The 20851-nt window shown below is 40.3% G+C and overlaps 1 protein-coding gene and 1 long non-coding RNA gene across 7 annotated transcripts; both read left to right on the top strand.

Annotated features, from left to right (window-relative positions):
* Positions 1-4615: 4615 nt before the first annotated feature.
* Positions 4616-15520, top strand: LOC117547354. Of its 5 annotated transcripts, none has more exons than XM_034217986.1 (8): positions 4616-4885; positions 6261-6348; positions 6702-7017; positions 7259-7494; positions 8501-8566; positions 8926-8993; positions 15003-15090; positions 15444-15520. In XM_034217986.1, exons 1-4 carry the CDS (start codon positions 4734-4736, stop codon positions 7390-7392), a joined length of 690 nt encoding a protein of 229 aa, XP_034073877.1. In that variant the 5' UTR covers positions 4616-4733; the 3' UTR covers positions 7393-7494; positions 8501-8566; positions 8926-8993; positions 15003-15090; positions 15444-15520. The 5 variants fall into 5 exon arrangements, with proteins under 5 accessions (XP_034073877.1, XP_034073876.1, XP_034073879.1 ...); XM_034217985.1 differs by lacking the exons at positions 15003-15090; positions 15444-15520 and adding exons at positions 8781-8843; positions 9538-9664; XM_034217988.1 differs by lacking the exons at positions 15003-15090; positions 15444-15520 and adding an exon at positions 9538-9664.
* A 568-nt stretch (positions 15521-16088) lies between these two features.
* Positions 16089-19254, top strand: LOC117547429. Of its 2 annotated transcripts, none has more exons than XR_004569184.1 (4): positions 16089-16218; positions 18310-18375; positions 18591-18653; positions 18735-19254. It is a non-coding gene; the product is annotated as an uncharacterized LOC117547429 (long non-coding RNA). The 2 variants fall into 2 exon arrangements; XR_004569185.1 differs by having other exon boundaries at positions 16094-16230.
* The last annotated feature ends 1597 nt before the right edge of the window (positions 19255-20851 follow it).

Raw genomic sequence — 20851 nt, forward strand, 5'->3', positions numbered from 1 at the left:
GATTTCACCAAGTTCTGTTCACGTGTTATTTGAAGATTTTAACATGTTTTCCTTTTATCTTTTAGAGACCTGAGAGGAAATGAGGAGAGGAAGGGAGGAGGCAATAATTAAGTTTGACCTCTCACAAAAAAAGGTATGCATCATTTAATGTTATCACCACGTTTCGTTAAATTGAGTTCATTTGTGAACGGGGTGGCGCAGTGGTCTGTGCATCTGATCATCAGATCAAGGGGAGTGCTGGGGAACTCCAGTTCGAAACCCGCTCCTGCCGCCACTGCGTCAGGCCGTTGTGTCCTTGGGCAAGACACTTCACCCGGATTTGCTCCTGTGGGTAATGTCCACAGTACATGTATGATATCAATGTGTACTTGTAAAAGCGCCTCGATGACTTCGAGGCGTGAAGATGGACGGTGTGGCGCAGTGCGCTGTGCAATGATCATCAGATCAAGGGGTGAAACCTGCCGCTGCTACGTCTGTAAAGCCATTGTGTCCTTGGGCAAGACACTTCACCTGAACTTGGTCCTGTGGGTATTGTCCACAGTTGTCCCATTGCATGTATGATTATGTGTAATGTGTATTTGTAAAAGCGCTTTGAGCATCTGGAAAAGCGCTATAATAAATGTAAGGAATTATTATTATTATTTGTACGACTTTTAAGTTTTTAATTGTTATTTTAGTTTTTAGAGGGAGAAAATGAGAGGAAGAGGAGAGGAGGTGGAGGGCAATATGAAGGGCAGTCTTTCCCATGTAAAAAGTAAATAACAATGTATTTCATATTTTATTAAAATTAATGTGGTTGGATAACTCATCTGTTCATTTTTTTCTGGAGATTTTATTTTTATTTTTTTGTTACAGAATTAAAGGTGTATTCTAAGGAAAAAAACTGGCAGGGAAACGGGGTTCAGGGGGAGTGGCACCCGTAGGATAGAAAAGGGGGAAGTGACGTCTGACTCAGAGGTCGCGCAGCTGTGGAGAAGAACGTGTTGCCCACATTCTGTTACTGAGTTTAGGCTAGTTAGCTAGCAGGTTTAATGTTTTGGGTGCAGTCACTTTTGCCTCCACTTGCTGTTCAAATAAATGTTGAAAGAAAAAGTAAATCTGTTTACAGTTCTGTTTCATATGGGTGTTGAGAGATGTATCCATAGATTTAGTCCCTAATTTTGCTCTCAAAGTGCACCAGATTGATGCATTTAACTTCAACATTTAAAACAAAATCTTCCCAGGGGAGCATGCCCCCGGACCCCCCTAGAGGAGGTGAGGTCCACCACCTGCCCACACCCCCTGTTAAATTGTCTCACCCACATTGAGGATGCTTCCTACGCCCATGTTTTATTCCATGCGTCAAGTCAGGCAAATTGGGTCCAAATGTTATTGCATCAATGATCTGTTAACATTAAAATCAATAAATATATGCTGTAACTATTTTGCTCTATAGTTCAAGGGCTCAGGTAATGTGATTACTATATGAATAATGGTCCAAAATAACATTAAATGCATAGGGTGTTTTATTAAGTAACATACTGTCGTCGCCGGTTGGCCGATAGGCTCAACCCGGTATCACGGTGAGACGTGAACATGTGACGCTTTACCATTGCTGGGAGACGTGAAGATGTCACGGTTTCGTATTTTCAAAACGTGAAAAGCGTGACAGCTACACGGTATTGTTAACCCATGTTAACCAGTGGAGAAATAACCGGAAATACCAAGCAAATGCTACCCCGACGTAATGATTTATTTTTTAATAGTCACACTCGATTACAGCGATTTTCTTGTTGCCCCAGCTGGTCGACACCTCTTTTAGCATAAACAAAGGCTACATTAATGTATTAAATCGATGTTAATCCATGCGTGTGGATGTGGAATTAACGGACGTGACGTTGTGCCATTGAGTTGCCAAGCAACAGCTTCGGTTCATGTTAATTTACAAACTATTCAACTACAACCGTAGTTATATTTAAAAACATGTTAGAAGGCCTCACGAAATACTTTAATGCACATTAAAATGTAAATGTGAAGGAATGTGTGTATAACAAAATACATCGGTCATTAAACGAAACCGGAAACAGACGTAGGCAAGATCCTCAGCTCGATGATTGGATGGTTATCCGTAATGCATGCTGGGATTTGGTGTTTATGTGATGTGAAATCTGAAAACGTTTTTTAAAAATACAATAATACTTTATTCCGAGTGTGCTTGCTTTACTCTTTGAAAGTCATCACATAACGGCATTGTAATACACGGTTCGGCTGCATTAAATATTACATATCTGCCGTAGTTCTCTATTTATGCTGAGAAGACTTCTAGACAAAACATGAGAACTGCCGCCAAAACTGAATACGTGACGTTGATCATAAATATATAAGCAATTATACAACATCTTACATTTCTTTTCACACAATGCGTCTCCTTGCAGTATCAACACTAATTCGGCTGACTTTTATATTTGATCCAATTGGTAGATAGGCTGTATTTAAACCATAACCGTGCAGAGCTGATAGAAAGGGACACCTGGTGGTCAAAGCACGTTATTGAATTGTATTATTTTATTATTAGATATTAATAGGATCTCTATAAAGTATATTCATTACTCGTTATTCTCTACTAATAGTTCATTAAAGACTGTATATAATGACTAGTTTGAACATCCCTTTCAAGATTTCAAGATTTTATAAGCTAAGGTTTATTGACATATCATATTATACACAACTACTGTGTAGTTATGCAATGAATGAAAAACTTGGGTCGCAGGTTCCTCAACAGTGCATTACAAGACATCTATCAATATGTGTTTATACTCCACCATTAAACTGTCATTCTGCACATTTCTTATACTATCTACATACATCTTATAAGAGTATAATACATATGTATAATATCAGTTTAATAATAAACAAATAATAAACAAATAAGTGCTTAAACATAGTTAACATTGCAGGAAAGCAATATATTAGACGTTAAGTACTTTGTCAGGCTTAATATTTATCTGTAGATACAAATGTCACTGTGTGTGCTGTGTGCTCTGCATGTGTGACCATTAAAGAATCAGAATCAGAATACCTTTATTAGTTCCACAGAGGGGAAATGTGCAGCGTTACAGCAGGAAAGAGCCACAGACAGCTTAGTGTTGCATATCTTACATGCGTTAAAAAAGTACTAAGTTAGAATAAAATAAACAATATGCTAAAAAAGTACTAAGTTATAATATATTAAACAATATGCTAAAAAAAAGATAAAAAGTTACATAATTTTCAAAAATACAGATCAAAAACAAAACGGCATATATATTGATTTAGTGGCCAGGTATAAATTACACAGTTATTAATGGCATATATATATTGCACATATTGCACAAAGTTGGTTTGTATTTAGCAGCAAGGGGTGTTATAGTCTGTGTTGTGGTGTGAGGGTCTACAAGGGGCAGTGCTGGTTGTAAAGTCTGACCGCTGCAGGAAGGAAGGACCTGCGGTTTCAAGAGGGTTTCATCCCTCCATATTCTTCTTAAAGCTTTTTTCTTATTCAAAATAAGACCTTAACCTAAAGTACTCTTTAATGTTTAAATTAAGCCTTATTAGTTTGTCTGTTTTGCACATCCTCCTATTAATATCTAATAATAAAATAATACAATTCAATAACGTGCTTTGACCACCAGGTGTCCCTTTCTATCAGCTCTGCACGGTTATGGTGTAAATACAGCCTATCTACCAATTGGATCAAATATAAAAGTCAGCCGAATTAGTGTTGATACTGCAAGGAGAAGTATTGTGGGAAAATAAATGTAAGATGTTGTTTAATTGCTTATATATTTATGATCCACGTCACGTTTTCAGTGCCTCATGTTTGTCTAGAAGTCTTCTCATCAGGGCTCTATAAATAGAGAATTACGGCAGATATGTAATATTTAATGCAGCCGATCCGTGTATTACAATGCCGTTATGTGATGACTTTCAAAGAGAAAAGCAAGCACACTCGGAATAAAGTATTATTGTATTTTTTAAAAACGTTTTCAGATTTCACATCACATAAACACCAAATCCCAGCATGCATTGCGGATAACCATCCAATCATCGAGCTGAGGATCTTGCCTACGTCTGTTTCCGGTTTCGTTTAATGACCGATGTATTTTGTTATACACACATTCCTTCACATTTACATTTTAATGTGCATTAAAGTATTTCGTGAGGCCTTCTAACATGTTTTTAAATATAACTACGGTTGTAGTTGAATAGTTTGTAAATTAACATGAACCGAAGCTGTTGCTTGGCAACTCAATCGCACAACGTCACGTCCGTTAATTCCACATCCACACGCATGGATTAACATAGATTTAATACATTAATGTAGCCTTTGTTTATGCTAAAAGAGGTGTCGACCAGCTGGGGCAACAAGAAAATCGCTGTAATCGAGTGTGACTATTAAAAAATAAATCATTACGTCGGGGTAGCATTTGCTTGGTATTTCCGGTTATTTCTCCACTGGTTAACATGGGTTAACAATACCGTGTAGCTGTCACGCTTTTCACGTTTTGAAAATACGAAACCGTGACATCTTCACGTCTCCCAGCAATGGTAAAGCGTTACATGTTCACGTCTCACCGTGATACCGGGTTGGATAGGCTACATGCTGCGCATTAAGTGGGCCTGTCTGTCAATTAATACCCGGGCCACTTTTCCCCCCCAGTCCGCCCCTGCGTGTAGATCTAATCTATGTTCACATGTAAATGAAGAAAGACTAAATGCGGACCAGTCAACAGGCTACGGCAGATAAGAATGTGTTATTTTTTTTCACTTACTCTCCAAATCGTCTAGTGTGTTTCTCAAACTGTATCATTAGAGGAAATTGTATTACAGGAGGCCCAGGTGCTGTCATGGACACTAAAAGATCAAGGTTAGTGATATTCATTCAAACGAACGTTGTTTTTGCAATAAGTGGCTCATTTATTCATGGTCGCATTATTTTTCAGATTTGTTCAACTTTGCTTGTGCACATCGTCTTCAGTTTCGTTTATATCAGGAGACAATGAGTCTAGTTCTAGGAGTGTTTTGATGTGATGCTCCTACGCTAGATATTTCTATTATAGTTATATTAAATTAAATGTAACAACAATATGACCTGGCCTCACGAGAGCTCTGAGCGAGACTTGAGGGTTCCGTGGTTGCTATGCAGGCTCTCCAGGTTCATGCTCTTAGTTTGAACAAACACAAACTTCCTGACGGTCAGAAACTCAACATTTCTGCTCTCACTCGACAATTTCTCTGAAAACAAACCCTTAAACCTGATACGTTTTGCTTCCGGACCTCTCCCTAAACCCTACTGTCAAAACGTATAGGACGTTTTTCGGGTTAGATGTGACATTTATTCACTTTTTTCACCCATGTTGTTTTCAATGCATTTTACCACTGACGCTCTCCAAACCCCGTACAAAATCACCGATATATCTGAAGATATTGACAATTTCTTCTATTTTTATTGTTAATTAATCAAATTAGAGTGTAATAATCCTGTTGTGACAAAATACTGACCAACCGTTTCACCTGTTGAAAAAGTTAGCATGCTAACGTATGTTGATTTTACCTTTTTCTTTGTAGTGCAATAAACCATAACTGAAACAAGCTTACAAGTTAAAACATTATTTTATCCTTTTTATTGAATATATATGACTGATATTCACGATTGTCCTCGTTTCTTGATCAGAGTAGATTAAGTGAAATAGCTGCAACAGAAATAGATGTATATTTACATGCTATTGTCAATTAGTAGGAGAGCTTAAATGAACATATTGTTGAAGAAATTGTGGCGTAATTTTGCCTCTGTGAAAGTTATATAAGCCTGCTTAATGTAAACCTCACTGTAAAAAAGCATTGAGACATAGCAGTACAAACTAGGATTAGAAATAACATTTTCTAAATATGTTCTCATAAATTCAGATGTATTGAGACAAAAGTTGGTGCATTCTTGAGTCCTTTTTTCAGCCTGAAGCATGCTTCTTTTTCACAGTTTGCTTTCTTTATGCCTTGTTCCAGCAACATGTTAACATTTGTAAGGCAATGCAAAGAAAGTGTGAAACAAATGCATCCATTTGGGACTTTACTACTATTTGATACTGCAAACACTCTTTACTCTTGCTCGTGTTTAGTTTTCGTGCATGTTCTTTACGTTTTGGCATTGCAATATTGATCCTTTGAATTCAATATGTGGAAGTGATTCTGGTGTTAACACTCCATGGTATATTAACCTGATGTGTTGTGTTTATCACCTTCAGTTGGTCCAAGCAAACAAGTGGGCAGCTCATCCTTCGCAGGATCCCAGCAGCACCTGGCTCCGCTTCATTCAGTCCACTGAGAACCACGGTAAGAAGGGCGAACGCTTTCCAGAAGCTAAACATCACATATTTTACACAATTACTATAAACACATATGGATTTATTGTCCTTGAGAAAAGTAAAGGCAAGACATGTTTTTAAAAAGTTTGCACATTACAGCCATGGCTGTTTCTTGCAAGCTTCCTTTCTTTAGCTCATATTTCAGTAAAACGCTCTCATGTCTGTTTCACTTTCTGCAGCGCTTGTTTGAACAATGTATTATTGCATTGTCCTCCTTTTAATTCAGTATGTGATGAGAGAGTGATTATTGTGTAACCCTCGCTGGTGTGTCGTCATGACGTGGAGCAGTGGTCTGATTGTTGTATTTATTTTTACCTTCAGATGGACCGGCACTACAAGTGGACAGCGGTCCTCCTGCCAGACCCCAGCCGGCCCCGCCTCATCCTGCGCAGGACCCCAGCCCCCCCCTCCCAGAGTGGCTCCTCACCTGGCTCCCCAGGTACAGCTGCCTCTGGATCTAACACTTCTTCTTCTCGCACCCCCTTCAGGGTGGTCTGCAGCTCCTCCCCCGGCTCCCACCTTGGCCCCCCAGCTGGCCCCGCCCCTGAGCCGAAGTGGAAGAAGAACCTGAGGCTTCTGATGAAGAGGAGGGACCAGGCTGGCAGCAGGGGGAGCAGGAGAGGCGCTGTGGATGAAGGTAAGTCTGACCCTGGCTCCTCCTCCTCCTCCTCCTCCTCCTCCTCCTCCTCCTCCTCCTCCTCCTCCTCCTCCTCCTCCTCCTCCTCCTCCTCCTCCTCCTCCTCCTCCTCCTCCTCCTCCTCTCGCTCTTCCTCTCGCTCTAGCTCTTCCTCCTCCTCTACCTCATCCTCTAGCTCTTCCTCTCGCTTTTCTTCTTGCTCTTGCTTTTCTTGCTCCTCCTCCCCTGTCCTCTCCTGCAGACCCTCCCCACCTGTTCCCGAGGAGGGCTGGTCTCTGGTGCCGTGTGCTCATCCCACCAGGATCGTCCTCCAGTGGCCGCAGCGGTCCGGCTCTTCCCCCCGACCCGAGCCCCCCCGTGAGCCTCTACCGGTGAGGAAGGTCCCGGAGCAGCAGTGGATGAAGAGCGCCCGACTTCTGATGAAGAAGAGGAGCCAGGTGGGCAGCAGATGGCGCAAGAGAGGAGCCGAGGCTGCAGGTATGTCAGCAGGTAACGGTGCTGCTAAGCGCTTCTGTCCTTCCACTTAATTTCTACATGTTTTTTTCCCCCGGCTAAATAGAGTAACATTTGTTTATATTGTATTTCTTAAAATTGAATTGATTTGAATTTGAGTTAATTGATTTCAATTAAATTACATTTATCGAAATGTAAGCTGTTCAAATTGAATTGAATAATTAAAAAAACAATTCGTTTTTGTTTAAATGATTTGAACGGGTAAGTATTTTCTCATTTAATTGAGTTCAATTCAGTCGAAATGATTTGAACCTAAAAATATTTAAATTTGATGAATTCATTTTTTTTTAAATTGCATTGCTTTGACATGAACTATTTTTAAATGTGAACGGTAAGTATTGGATTGAACTGAATTAAATGAAAGTGTATCAGATGTAAGGACCCTGCTCTGGTTAGAATCCTTGTTGCCGGTCCATTACTCAGGCAGGGTGTCTGCACAGAGTGGGGGGGATCTGGGGGGGACAGTGTGAACCTCCAACGTGTTTCACCCCCTCAGTGAAGCCCCCCTGTGCAGAGAAGGAAAAGGATGGCGACACCATGTCATAGCGGTCCATATGTCTGTCGAGGGCCACCCCAGCCAAGAAGAGTCTGCAGAGACAAGGGCCTCAGGGCAGGGGCCACACTGGGGAAGGGAGGGGGGGACAGTAACTGTAGTGGTACAAACTGTGATAGTAAGATCAGCAACAAGGTGTTTAAAAATGGTAAAAACAAACATTGAAAGGGTTAAAATGGGATAAAAGGGTTATTCAATCAGAAATAGAGGTTTGAAGAGCACAGAGGAGAGATGAAAAGGATCACAGCAGAGAAGAGTAGAGAAGAAACACTAAGGGAAGACGAGGAATACGAGAAGAGAAAATATGAGAGAGGGGCATGTGGGAACCCTCTCATTATTAAAGGTAAATATCATTTTAACATTTTCATTCGTACTACTTGTTTTTAACAGTGTTTGCATGTGTTGTTGTTTTTCCAGAGGGGAGGAAAGAAGAGGAGAGGAGGAGGGAGGCCAAATTAAGAGTGACATGTCACAAACAACATGGTAATAATCAAGATATCCAATATCATTTCTAGATTTCACAAAGTTATTTACGTTTGTAGAAACTTCACATGCAAAAAAGGTAAAAACCAAGTTATTCAATCTTTTGTTTCTAGATTTCAGGAAGTTCAGTTCATCTGTTCACACCATAGACTGTATATATAAAGGTTCACACGTTATTTTTGAAGATTCTAACATCACTTGTTTTTATTTTTAGAGAGGAGAGGGTAGGAGAGGAGGTGGAGGGGCAAAACTAGGCATGACTTCTCATGTAAAGAAGGTCAAATACTCATACTAGATTTCACCAAGTTCTGTTCACGTGTTATTTGAAGATTTTAACATGTTTTCCTTTTATCTTTTAGAGACCTGAGAGGAAATGAGGAGAGGAAGGGAGGAGGCAATAATTAAGTTTGACCTCTCACAAAAAAAGGTATGCATCATTTAATGTTATCACCACGTTTCGTTAAATTGAGTTCATTTGTGAACGGGGTGGCGCAGTGGTCTGTGCATCTGATCATCAGATCAAGGGGAGTGCTGGGGAACTCCAGTTCGAAACCCGCTCCTGCCGCCACTGCGTCAGGCCGTTGTGTCCTTGGGCAAGACACTTCACCCGGATTTGCTCCTGTGGGTAATGTCCACAGTACATGTATGATATCAATGTGTACTTGTAAAAGCGCCTCGATGACTTCGAGGCGTGAAGATGGACGGTGTGGCGCAGTGCGCTGTGCAATGATCATCAGATCAAGGGGTGAAACCTGCCGCTGCTACGTCTGTAAAGCCATTGTGTCCTTGGGCAAGACACTTCACCTGAACTTGGTCCTGTGGGTATTGTCCACAGTTGTCCCATTGCATGTATGATTATGTGTAATGTGTATTTGTAAAAGCGCTTTGAGCATCTGGAAAAGCGCTATAATAAATGTAAGGAATTATTATTATTATTTGTACGACTTTTAAGTTTTTAATTGTTATTTTAGTTTTTAGAGGGAGAAAATGAGAGGAAGAGGAGAGGAGGTGGAGGGCAATATGAAGGGCAGTCTTTCCCATGTAAAAAGTAAATAACAATGTATTTCATATTTTATTAAAATTAATGTGGTTGGATAACTCATCTGTTCATTTTTTTCTGGAGATTTTATTTTTATTTTTTTGTTACAGAATTAAAGGTGTATTCTAAGGAAAAAAACTGGCAGGGAAACGGGGTTCAGGGGGAGTGGCACCCGTAGGATAGAAAAGGGGGAAGTGACGTCTGACTCAGAGGTCGCGCAGCTGTGGAGAAGAACGTGTTGCCCACATTCTGTTACTGAGTTTAGGCTAGTTAGCTAGCAGGTTTAATGTTTTGGGTGCAGTCACTTTTGCCTCCACTTGCTGTTCAAATAAATGTTGAAAGAAAAAGTAAATCTGTTTACAGTTCTGTTTCATATGGGTGTTGAGAGATGTATCCATAGATTTAGTCCCTAATTTTGCTCTCAAAGTGCACCAGATTGATGCATTTAACTTCAACATTTAAAACAAAATCTTCCCAGGGGAGCATGCCCCCGGACCCCCCTAGAGGAGGTGAGGTCCACCACCTGCCCACACCCCCTGTTAAATTGTCTCACCCACATTGAGGATGCTTCCTACGCCCATGTTTTATTCCATGCGTCAAGTCAGGCAAATTGGGTCCAAATGTTATTGCATCAATGATCTGTTAACATTAAAATCAATAAATATATGCTGTAACTATTTTGCTCTATAGTTCAAGGGCTCAGGTAATGTGATTACTATATGAATAATGGTCCAAAATAACATTAGATGTCACGGTTTCGTATTTTCAAAACGTGAAAAGCGTGACAGCTACACGGTATTGTTAACCCATGTTAACCAGTGGAGAAATAACCGGAAATACCAAGCAAATGCTACCCCGACGTAATGATTTATTTTGTAATAGTCACACTCGATTACAGCGATTTTCTTGTTGCCCCAGCTGGTCGACACCTCTTTTAGCATAAACAAAGGCTACATTAATGTATTAAATCGATGTTAATCCATGCGTGTGGATGTGGAATTAACGGACGTGACGTTGTGCCATTGAGTTGCCAAGCAACAGCTTCGGTTCATGTTAATTTACAAACTATTCAACTACAACCGTAGTTATATTTAAAAACATGTTAGAAGGCCTCACGAAATACTTTAATGCACATTAAAATGTAAATGTGAAGGAATGTGTGTATAACAAAATACATCGGTCATTAAACGAAACCGGAAACAGACGTAGGCAAGATCCTCAGCTCGATGATTGGATGGTTATCCGTAATGCATGCTGGGATTTGGTGTTTATGTGATGTGAAATCTGAAAACGTTTTTTAAAAATACAATAATACTTTATTCCGAGTGTGCTTGCTTTACTCTTTGAAAGTCATCACATAACGGCATTGTAATACACGGTTCGGCTGCATTAAATATTACATATCTGCCGTAGTTCTCTATTTATGCTGAGAAGACTTCTAGACAAAACATGAGAACTGCCGCCAAAACTGAATACGTGACGTTGATCATAAATATATAAGCAATTATACAACATCTTACATTTCTTTTCACACAATGCGTCTCCTTGCAGTATCAACACTAATTCGGCTGACTTTTATATTTGATCCAATTGGTAGATAGGCTGTATTTAAACCATAACCGTGCAGAGCTGATAGAAAGGGACACCTGGTGGTCAAAGCACGTTATTGAATTGTATTATTTTATTATTAGATATTAATAGGATCTCTATAAAGTATATTCATTACTCGTTATTCTCTACTAATAGTTCATTAAAGACTGTATATAATGACTAGTTTGAACATCCCTTTCAAGATTTCAAGATTTTATAAGCTAAGGTTTATTGACATATCATATTATACACAACTACTGTGTAGTTATGCAATGAATGAAAAACTTGGGTCGCAGGTTCCTCAACAGTGCATTACAAGACATCTATCAATATGTGTTTATACTCCACCATTAAACTGTCATTCTGCACATTTCTTATACTATCTACATACATCTTATAAGAGTATAATACATATGTATAATATCAGTTTAATAATAAACAAATAATAAACAAATAAGTGCTTAAACATAGTTAACATTGCAGGAAAGCAATATATTAGACGTTAAGTACTTTGTCAGGCTTAATATTTATCTGTAGATACAAATGTCACTGTGTGTGCTGTGTGCTCTGCATGTGTGACCATTAAAGAATCAGAATCAGAATACCTTTATTAGTTCCACAGAGGGGAAATGTGCAGCGTTACAGCAGGAAAGAGCCACAGACAGCTTAGTGTTGCATATCTTACATGCGTTAAAAAAGTACTAAGTTAGAATAAAATAAACAATATGCTAAAAAAGTACTAAGTTATAATATATTAAACAATATGCTAAAAAAAAGATAAAAAGTTACATAATTTTCAAAAATACAGATCAAAAACAAAACGGCATATATATTGATTTAGTGGCCAGGTATAAATTACACAGTTATTAATGGCATATATATATTGCACATATTGCACAAAGTTGGTTTGTATTTAGCAGCAAGGGGTGTTATAGTCTGTGTTGTGGTGTGAGGGTCTACAAGGGGCAGTGCTGGTTGTAAAGTCTGACCGCTGCAGGAAGGAAGGACCTGCGGTTTCAAGAGGGTTTCATCCCTCCATATTCTTCTTAAAGCTTTTTTCTTATTCAAAATAAGACCTTAACCTAAAGTACTCTTTAATGTTTAAATTAAGCCTTATTAGTTTGTCTGTTTTGCACATCCTCCTATTAATATCTAATAATAAAATAATACAATTCAATAACGTGCTTTGACCACCAGGTGTCCCTTTCTATCAGCTCTGCACGGTTATGGTGTAAATACAGCCTATCTACCAATTGGATCAAATATAAAAGTCAGCCGAATTAGTGTTGATACTGCAAGGAGAAGTATTGTGGGAAAATAAATGTAAGATGTTGTTTAATTGCTTATATATTTATGATCCACGTCACGTTTTCAGTGCCTCATGTTTGTCTAGAAGTCTTCTCATCAGGGCTCTATAAATAGAGAATTACGGCAGATATGTAATATTTAATGCAGCCGATCCGTGTATTACAATGCCGTTATGTGATGACTTTCAAAGAGAAAAGCAAGCACACTCGGAATAAAGTATTATTGTATTTTTTAAAAACGTTTTCAGATTTCACATCACATAAACACCAAATCCCAGCATGCATTGCGGATAACCATCCAATCATCGAGCTGAGGATCTTGCCTACGTCTGTTTCCGGTTTCGTTTAATGACCGATGTATTTTGTTATACACACATTCCTTCACATTTACATTTTAATGTGCATTAAAGTATTTCGTGAGGCCTTCTAACATGTTTTTAAATATAACTACGGTTGTAGTTGAATAGTTTGTAAATTAACATGAACCGAAGCTGTTGCTTGGCAACTCAATCGCACAACGTCACGTCCGTTAATTCCACATCCACACGCATGGATTAACATAGATTTAATACATTAATGTAGCCTTTGTTTATGCTAAAAGAGGTGTCGACCAGCTGGGGCAACAAGAAAATCGCTGTAATCGAGTGTGACTATTAAAAAATAAATCATTACGTCGGGGTAGCATTTGCTTGGTATTTCCGGTTATTTCTCCACTGGTTAACATGGGTTAACAATACCGTGTAGCTGTCACGCTTTTCACGTTTTGAAAATACGAAACCGTGACATCTTCACGTCTCCCAGCAATGGTAAAGCGTTACATGTTCACGTCTCACCGTGATACCGGGTTGGATAGGCTACATGCTGCGCATTAAGTGGGCCTGTCTGTCAATTAATACCCGGGCCACTTTTCCCCCCCAGTCCGCCCCTGCGTGTAGATCTAATCTATGTTCACATGTAAATGAAGAAAGACTAAATGCGGACCAGTCAACAGGCTACGGCAGATAAGAATGTGTTATTTTTTTTCACTTACTCTCCAAATCGTCTAGTGTGTTTCTCAAACTGTATCATTAGAGGAAATTGTATTACAGGAGGCCCAGGTGCTGTCATGGACACTAAAAGATCAAGGTTAGTGATATTCATTCAAACGAACGTTGTTTTTGCAATAAGTGGCTCATTTATTCATGGTCGCATTATTTTTCAGATTTGTTCAACTTTGCTTGTGCACATCGTCTTCAGTTTCGTTTATATCAGGAGACAATGAGTCTAGTTCTAGGAGTGTTTTGATGTGATGCTCCTACGCTAGATATTTCTATTATAGTTATATTAAATTAAATGTAACAACAATATGACCTGGCCTCACGAGAGCTCTGAGCGAGACTTGAGGGTTCCGTGGTTGCTATGCAGGCTCTCCAGGTTCATGCTCTTAGTTTGAACAAACACAAACTTCCTGACGGTCAGAAACTCAACATTTCTGCTCTCACTCGACAATTTCTCTGAAAACAAACCCTTAAACCTGATACGTTTTGCTTCCGGACCTCTCCCTAAACCCTACTGTCAAAACGTACAGGACGTTTTTCGGGTTAGATGTGACATTTATTCACTTTTTTCACCCATGTTGTTTTCAATGCATTTTACCACTGACGCTCTCCAAACCCCGTACAAAATCACCGATATATCTGAAGATATTGACAATTTCTTCTATTTTTATTGTTAATTAATCAAATTAGAGTGTAATAATCCTGTTGTGACAAAATACTGACCAACCGTTTCACCTGTTGAAAAAGTTAGCATGCTAACGTATGTTGATTTTACCTTTTTCTTTGTAGTGCAATAAACCATAACTGAAACAAGCTTACAAGTTAAAACATTATTTTATCCTTTTTATTGAATATATATGACTGATATTCACGATTGTCCTCGTTTCTTGATCAGAGTAGATTAAGTGAAATAGCTGCAACAGAAATAGATGTATATTTACATGCTATTGTCAATTAGTAGGAGAGCTTAAATGAACATATTGTTGAAGAAATTGTGGCGTAATTTTGCCTCTGTGAAAGTTATATAAGCCTGCTTAATGTAAACCTCACTGTAAAAAAGCATTGAGACATAGCAGTACAAACTAGGATTAGAAATAACATTTTCTAAATATGTTCTCATAAATTCAGATGTATTGAGACAAAAGTTGGTGCATTCTTGAGTCCTTTTTTCAGCCTGAAGCATGCTTCTTTTTCACAGTTTGCTTTCTTTATGCCTTGTTCCAGCAACATGTTAACATTTGTAAGGCAATGCAAAGAAAGTGTGAAACAAATGCATCCATTTGGGACTTTACTACTATTTGATACTGCAAACACTCTTTACTCTTGCTCGTGTTTAGTTTTCGTGCATGTTCTTTACGTTTTGGCATTGCAATATTGATCCTTTGAATTCAATATGTGGAAGTGATTCTGGTGTTAACACTCCATGGTATATTAACCTGATGTGTTGTGTTTATCACCTTCAGTTGGTCCAAGCAAACAAGTGGGCAGCTCATCCTTCGCAGGATCCCAGCAGCACCTGGCTCCGCTTCATTCAGTCCACTGAGAACCACGGTAAGAAGGGCGAACGCTTTCCAGAAGCTAAACATCACATATTTTACACAATTACTATAAACACATATGGATTTATTGTCCTTGAGAAAAGTAAAGGCAAGACATGTTTTTAAAAAGTTTGCACATTACAGCCATGGCTGTTTCTTGCAAGCTTCCTTTCTTTAGCTCATATTTCAGTAAAACGCTCTCATGTCTGTTTCACTTTCTGCAGCGCTTGTTTGAACAATGTATTATTGCATTGTCCTCCTTTTAATTCAGTATGTGATGAGAGAGTGATTATTGTGTAACCCTCGCTGGTGTGTCGTCATGACGTGGAGCAGTGGTCTGATTGTTGTATTTATTTTTACCTTCAGATGGACCGGCACTACAAGTGGACAGCGGTCCTCCTGCCAGACCCCAGCCGGCCCCGCCTCATCCTGCGCAGGACCCCAGCCCCCCCCCTCCCAGAGTGGCTCCTCACCTGGCTCCCCAGGTACAGCTGCCTCTGGATCTAACACTTCTTCTTCTCGCACCCCCTTCAGGGTGGTCTGCAGCTCCTCCCCCGGCTCCCACCTTGGCCCCCCAGCTGGCCCCGCCCCTGAGCCGAAGTGGAAGAAGAACCTGAGGCTTCTGATGAAGAGGAGGGACCAGGCTGGCAGCAGGGGGAGCAGGAGAGGCGCTGTGGATGAAGGTAAGTCTGACCCTGGCTCCTCCTCCTCCTCCTCCTCCTCCTCCTCCTCCTCCTCCTCCTCCTCCTCCTCCTCCTCCTCCTCCTCCTCCTCCTCCTCCTCCTCTCGCTCTTCCTCTCGCTCTAGCTCTTCCTCCTCCTCTACCTCATCCTCTAGCTCTTCCCTCTCGCTTTTCTTCTTGCTCTTGCTTTTCTTGCTCCTCCTCCCCTGTCCTCTCCTGCAGACCCTCCCCACCTGTTCCCGAGGAGGGCTGGTCTCTGGTGCCGTGTGCTCATCCCACCAGGATCGTCCTCCAGTGGCCGCAGCGGTCCGGCTCTTCCCCCCCGACCCGAGCCCCCCCGTGAGCCTCTACCGGTGAGGAAGGTCCCGGAGCAGCAGTGGATGAAGAGCGCCCGACTTCTGATGAAGAAGAGGAGCCAGGTGGGCAGCAGATGGCGCAAGAGAGGAGCCGAGGCTGCAGGTATGTCAGCAGGTAACGGTGCTGCTAAGCGCTTCTGTCCTTCCACTTAATTTCTACATGTTTTTTTCCCCCGGCTAAATAGAGTAACATTTGTTTATATTGTATTTCTTAAAATTGAATTGATTTGAATTTGAGTTAATTGATTTCAATTAAATTACATTTATCGAAATGTAAGCTGTTCAAATTGAATTGAATAATTAAAAAAACAATTCGTTTTTGTTTAAATGATTTGAACGGGTAAGTATTTTCTCATTTAATTGAGTTCAATTCAGTCGAAATGATTTGAACCTAAAAATATTTAAATTTGATGAATTCATTTTTTTTTAAATTGCATTGCTTTGACATGAACTATTTTTAAATGTGAACGGTAAGTATTGGATTGAACTGAATTAAATGAAAGTGTATCAGATGTAAGGACCCTGCTCTGGTTAGAATCCTTGTTGCCGGTCCATTACTCAGGCAGGGTGTCTGCACAGAGTGGGGGGGATCTGGGGGGGACAGTGTGAACCTCCAACGTGTTTCACCCCCTCAGTGAAGCCCCCCTGTGCAGAGAAGGAAAAGGATGGCGACACCATGTCATAGCGGTCCATATGTCTGTCGAGGGCCACCCCAGCCAAGAAGAGTCTGCAGAGACAAGGGCCTCAGGGCAGGGGCCACACTGGGGAAGGGAGGGGGGGACAGTAACTGTAGTGGTACAAACTGTGATAGTAAGATCAGCAACAAGGTGTTTAAAAATGGTAAAAACAAACATTGAAAGGGTTAAAATTAGGGGGTGCACCGAATGGGAAATTCTTGGGCCGAAACCGATACCGAAAATAGGAAACAGTTGGCCGAAAACCGAATGCCGAAAGGCCGAAAATGATTAATAGAAATATATATATATATATGTATACATTTTTTACCAATGTTGTTCAGCTACCTGATTATGGAAATAGACATGATTATGGCAAAACTTAACTTAAAATAATAATCACTATTATGGGTCCATAAAACATTTATTCAGCACTTTTGAATGCATACAGTACATTTATATATGTCATGTATTATTGCTAAAAAACATTATATCGCAGTCTTAGTGTCGCCAACTCGTTTCTAATATGCAAAGACAACAAATGCGTCTATGATGTATTTTCGATCAGACGAGATCTCTCTCCCCCGTCTGTGTGCGAGGGGGCGGGGCAGTTTACACACACGCAGCTGCTACATGCAGCGGAGCACACTGCGGAGATGGCGGAGAGAACGCGCTCCGAGGTGTGGTTAAACTTTACCCGTCTCGATGTGGAGAATACTTGTTACCATAAGTGCAATAAGAGTTTAGCATGTAAGGGCGCACGAGCAATTTGTCTAAACATTTAGCAAAAGTGCACCGCATGCAGACGGAGGAATGTACCGGGTTCGACCGTCTTTCTAGCAGCTCTGTAGCCCCATCCACGAGTAACGTTTCCACGTCAGGTGTTATGTATGCTAGCAGCTACACGGAGTTAACTACATGATACAAACATGGGTTAATGATTAGAGGTAACTGAGTTATTTAGTTTGTTAAAATTTCAGCTATTCTGTTTACAGTTCTGTCATCAGATTATTTAATACGATTTGTGAAAGGCTCAGGGCAATCTCGATGACAAAGGTCAATGTTCCCCCCCCCCTGTGAGCCAGCCGCGAGCATGGTCGCCGCGTCTTTATTACGTCATCACAACAACACGTTAGGTTACCAACGTAAGCCTGTTCTGACATTCGGTGATATTTTTTCGGTGCTAAAACCCTTTCGGCCGAAAGCCGAAAGGGCCTTTTTAACCATTTTCGGCCGATAATTTTCGGTGGCCGAATATTCGGTGCATCCCTAGTTAAAATGGGATAAAAGGGTTATTCAATCAGAAATAGAGGTTTGAAGAGCACAGAGGAGAGATGAAAAGGATCACAGCAGAGAAGAGTAGAGAAGAAACACTAAGGGAAGACGAGGAATACGAGAAGAGAAAATATGAGAGAGGGGCATGTGGGAACCCTCTCATTATTAAAGGTAAATATCATTTTAACATTTTCATTCGTACTACTTGTTTTTAACAGTGTTTGCATGTGTTGTTGTTTTTCCAGAGGGGAGGAAAGAAGAGGAGAGGAGGAGGGAGGCCAAATTAAGAGTGACATGTCACAAACAACATGGTAATAATCAAGATATCCAATATCATTTCTAGATTTCACAAAGTTATTTACGTTTGTAGAAACTTCACATGCAAAAAAGGTAAAAACCAAGTTATTCAATCTTTTGTTTCTAGATTTCAGGAAGTTCAGTTCATCTGTTCACACCATAGACTGTATATATAAAGGTTCACAACGTTATTTTTGAAGATTCTAACATCACTTGTTTTTATTTTTAGAGAGGAGAGGGTAGGAGAGGAGGTGGAGGGGCAAAACTAGGCATGACTTCTCATGTAAAGAAGGTCAAATACTCATACTAGATTTCACCAAGTTCTGTTCACGTGTTATTTGAAGATTTAACATGTTTTCCTTTTATCTTTTAGAGACCTGAGAGGAAATGAGGAGAGGAAGGGAGGAGGCAATAATTAAGTTTGACCTCTCACAAAAAAAGGTATGCATCATTTAATGTTATCACCACGTTTCGTTAAATTGAGTTCATTTGTGAACGGGGTGGCGCAGTGGTCTGTGCATCTGATCATCAGATCAAGGGGAGTGCTGGGGAACTCCAGTTCGAAACCCGCTCCTGCCGCCACTGCGTCAGGCCGTTGTGTCCTTGGGCAAGACACTTCACCCGGATTTGCTCCTGTGGGTAATGTCCACAGTACATGTATGATATCAATGTGTACTTGTAAAAGCGCCTCGATGACTTCGAGGCGTGAAGATGGACGGTGTGGCGCAGTGCGCTGTGCAATGATCATCAGATCAAGGGGTGAAACCTGCCGCTGCTACGTCTGTAAAGCCATTGTGTCCTTGGGCAAGACACTTCACCTGAACTTGGTCCTGTGGGTATTGTCCACAGTTGTCCCATTGCATGTATGATTATGTGTAATGTGTATTTGTAAAAGCGCTTTGAGCATCTGGAAAAGCGCTATAATAAATGTAAGGAATTATTATTATTATTTGTACGACTTTAAGTTTTTAATTGTTATTTTAGTTTTTAGAGGGAGAAAATGAGAGGAAGAGGAGAGGAGGTGGAGGGCAATATGAAGGGCAGTCTTCCCATGTAAAAAGTAAATAACAATGTATTTCATATTTATTAAAATTAATGTGGTTGGATAACTCATCTGTTCATTTTTTTCTGGAGATTTTATTTTTATTTTTTTGTTACAGAATTAAAGGTGTATTCTAAGGAAAAAAACTGGCAGGGAAACGGGGTTCAGGGGGAGTGGCACCCGTAGGATAGAAAAGGGGGAAGTGACGTCTGACTCAGAGGTCGCGCAGCTGTGGAGAAGAACGTGTTGCCCACATTCTGTTACTGAGTTTAGGCTAGTTAGCTAGCAGGTTTAATGTTTTGGGGTGGCAGTCACTTTTGCCTCCACTTGCTGTTCAAATAAATGTTGAAAGAAAAAGTAAATCTGTTTACAGTTCTGTTTCATATGGGTGTTGAGAGATGTATCCATAGATTTAGTCCCTAATTTGCTCTCAAAGTGCACCAGATTGATGCATTTAACTTCAACATTTAAAAACAAAATCTTCCCAGGGGAGCATGCCCCCGGACCCCCCTAGAGGAGGTGAGGTCCACCACCTGCCCACACCCCCTGTTAAATTGTCTCACCCACATTGAGGATGCTTCCTACGCCCATGTTTTATTCCATGCGTCAAGTCAGGCAAATTGGGGTCCAAATGTTATTGCATCAATGATCTGTTAACATTAAAATCAATAAATATATGCTGTAACTATTTTGCTCTATAGTTCAAGGGCTCAGGTAATGTGATTACTATATGAATAATGGTCCAAAATAACATTAAATGCATAGGGTGTTTTATTAAGTAACATACTGTCGTCATCGCCGGTTGGCCGATAGGCTCAACCCGGTATCACGGTGAGACGTGAACATGTGACGCTTTACCATTGCTGGGAGACGTGAAGATGTCACGGTTTCGTATTTTCAAAACGTGAAAAGCGTGACAGCTACACGGTATTGTTAACACATGTTAACCAGTGGAGAAATAACCGGAAATACCAAGCAAATGCTACCCCCGACGTAATGATTTATTTTGTAATAGTCACACTCGATTACAGCGATTTTCTTGTTGCCCCCAGCTGGTCGACACCCCTCTTTTAGCATAAACAAAGGCTACATTAATGTATTAAATCGATGGTAATCCATGCGTGTGGATGTGGAATTAACGGACGTGACGTTGTGCCATTGAGATTGCCAAGCAACAGCTTCGGTTCATGTTAATTTACAACTATTCAACTACAACCGTAGTTATATTAAAAACATGTTAGAAGGCCTCACAGAAATACTTTAATGCACATTAAAATGTAAATGTGAAGGAATGTGTGTATAACAAAATACATCGGTCATTAAACGAAACCGGAAACAGACGTAGGCAAGATCCTCAGCTCGATGATTGGATGGTTTATCCGTAATGCATGCTGGGATTTGGTGTTTATGGTGATGTGAAATCTGAAAACGTTTTTAAAAATACAATA

The sequence above is a fragment of the Gymnodraco acuticeps genome, unplaced genomic scaffold (genome assembly GCF_902827175.1).
Source record: "Gymnodraco acuticeps unplaced genomic scaffold, fGymAcu1.1, whole genome shotgun sequence".
NCBI classification, from domain to species: domain Eukaryota; kingdom Metazoa; phylum Chordata; class Actinopteri; order Perciformes; family Bathydraconidae; genus Gymnodraco; species Gymnodraco acuticeps.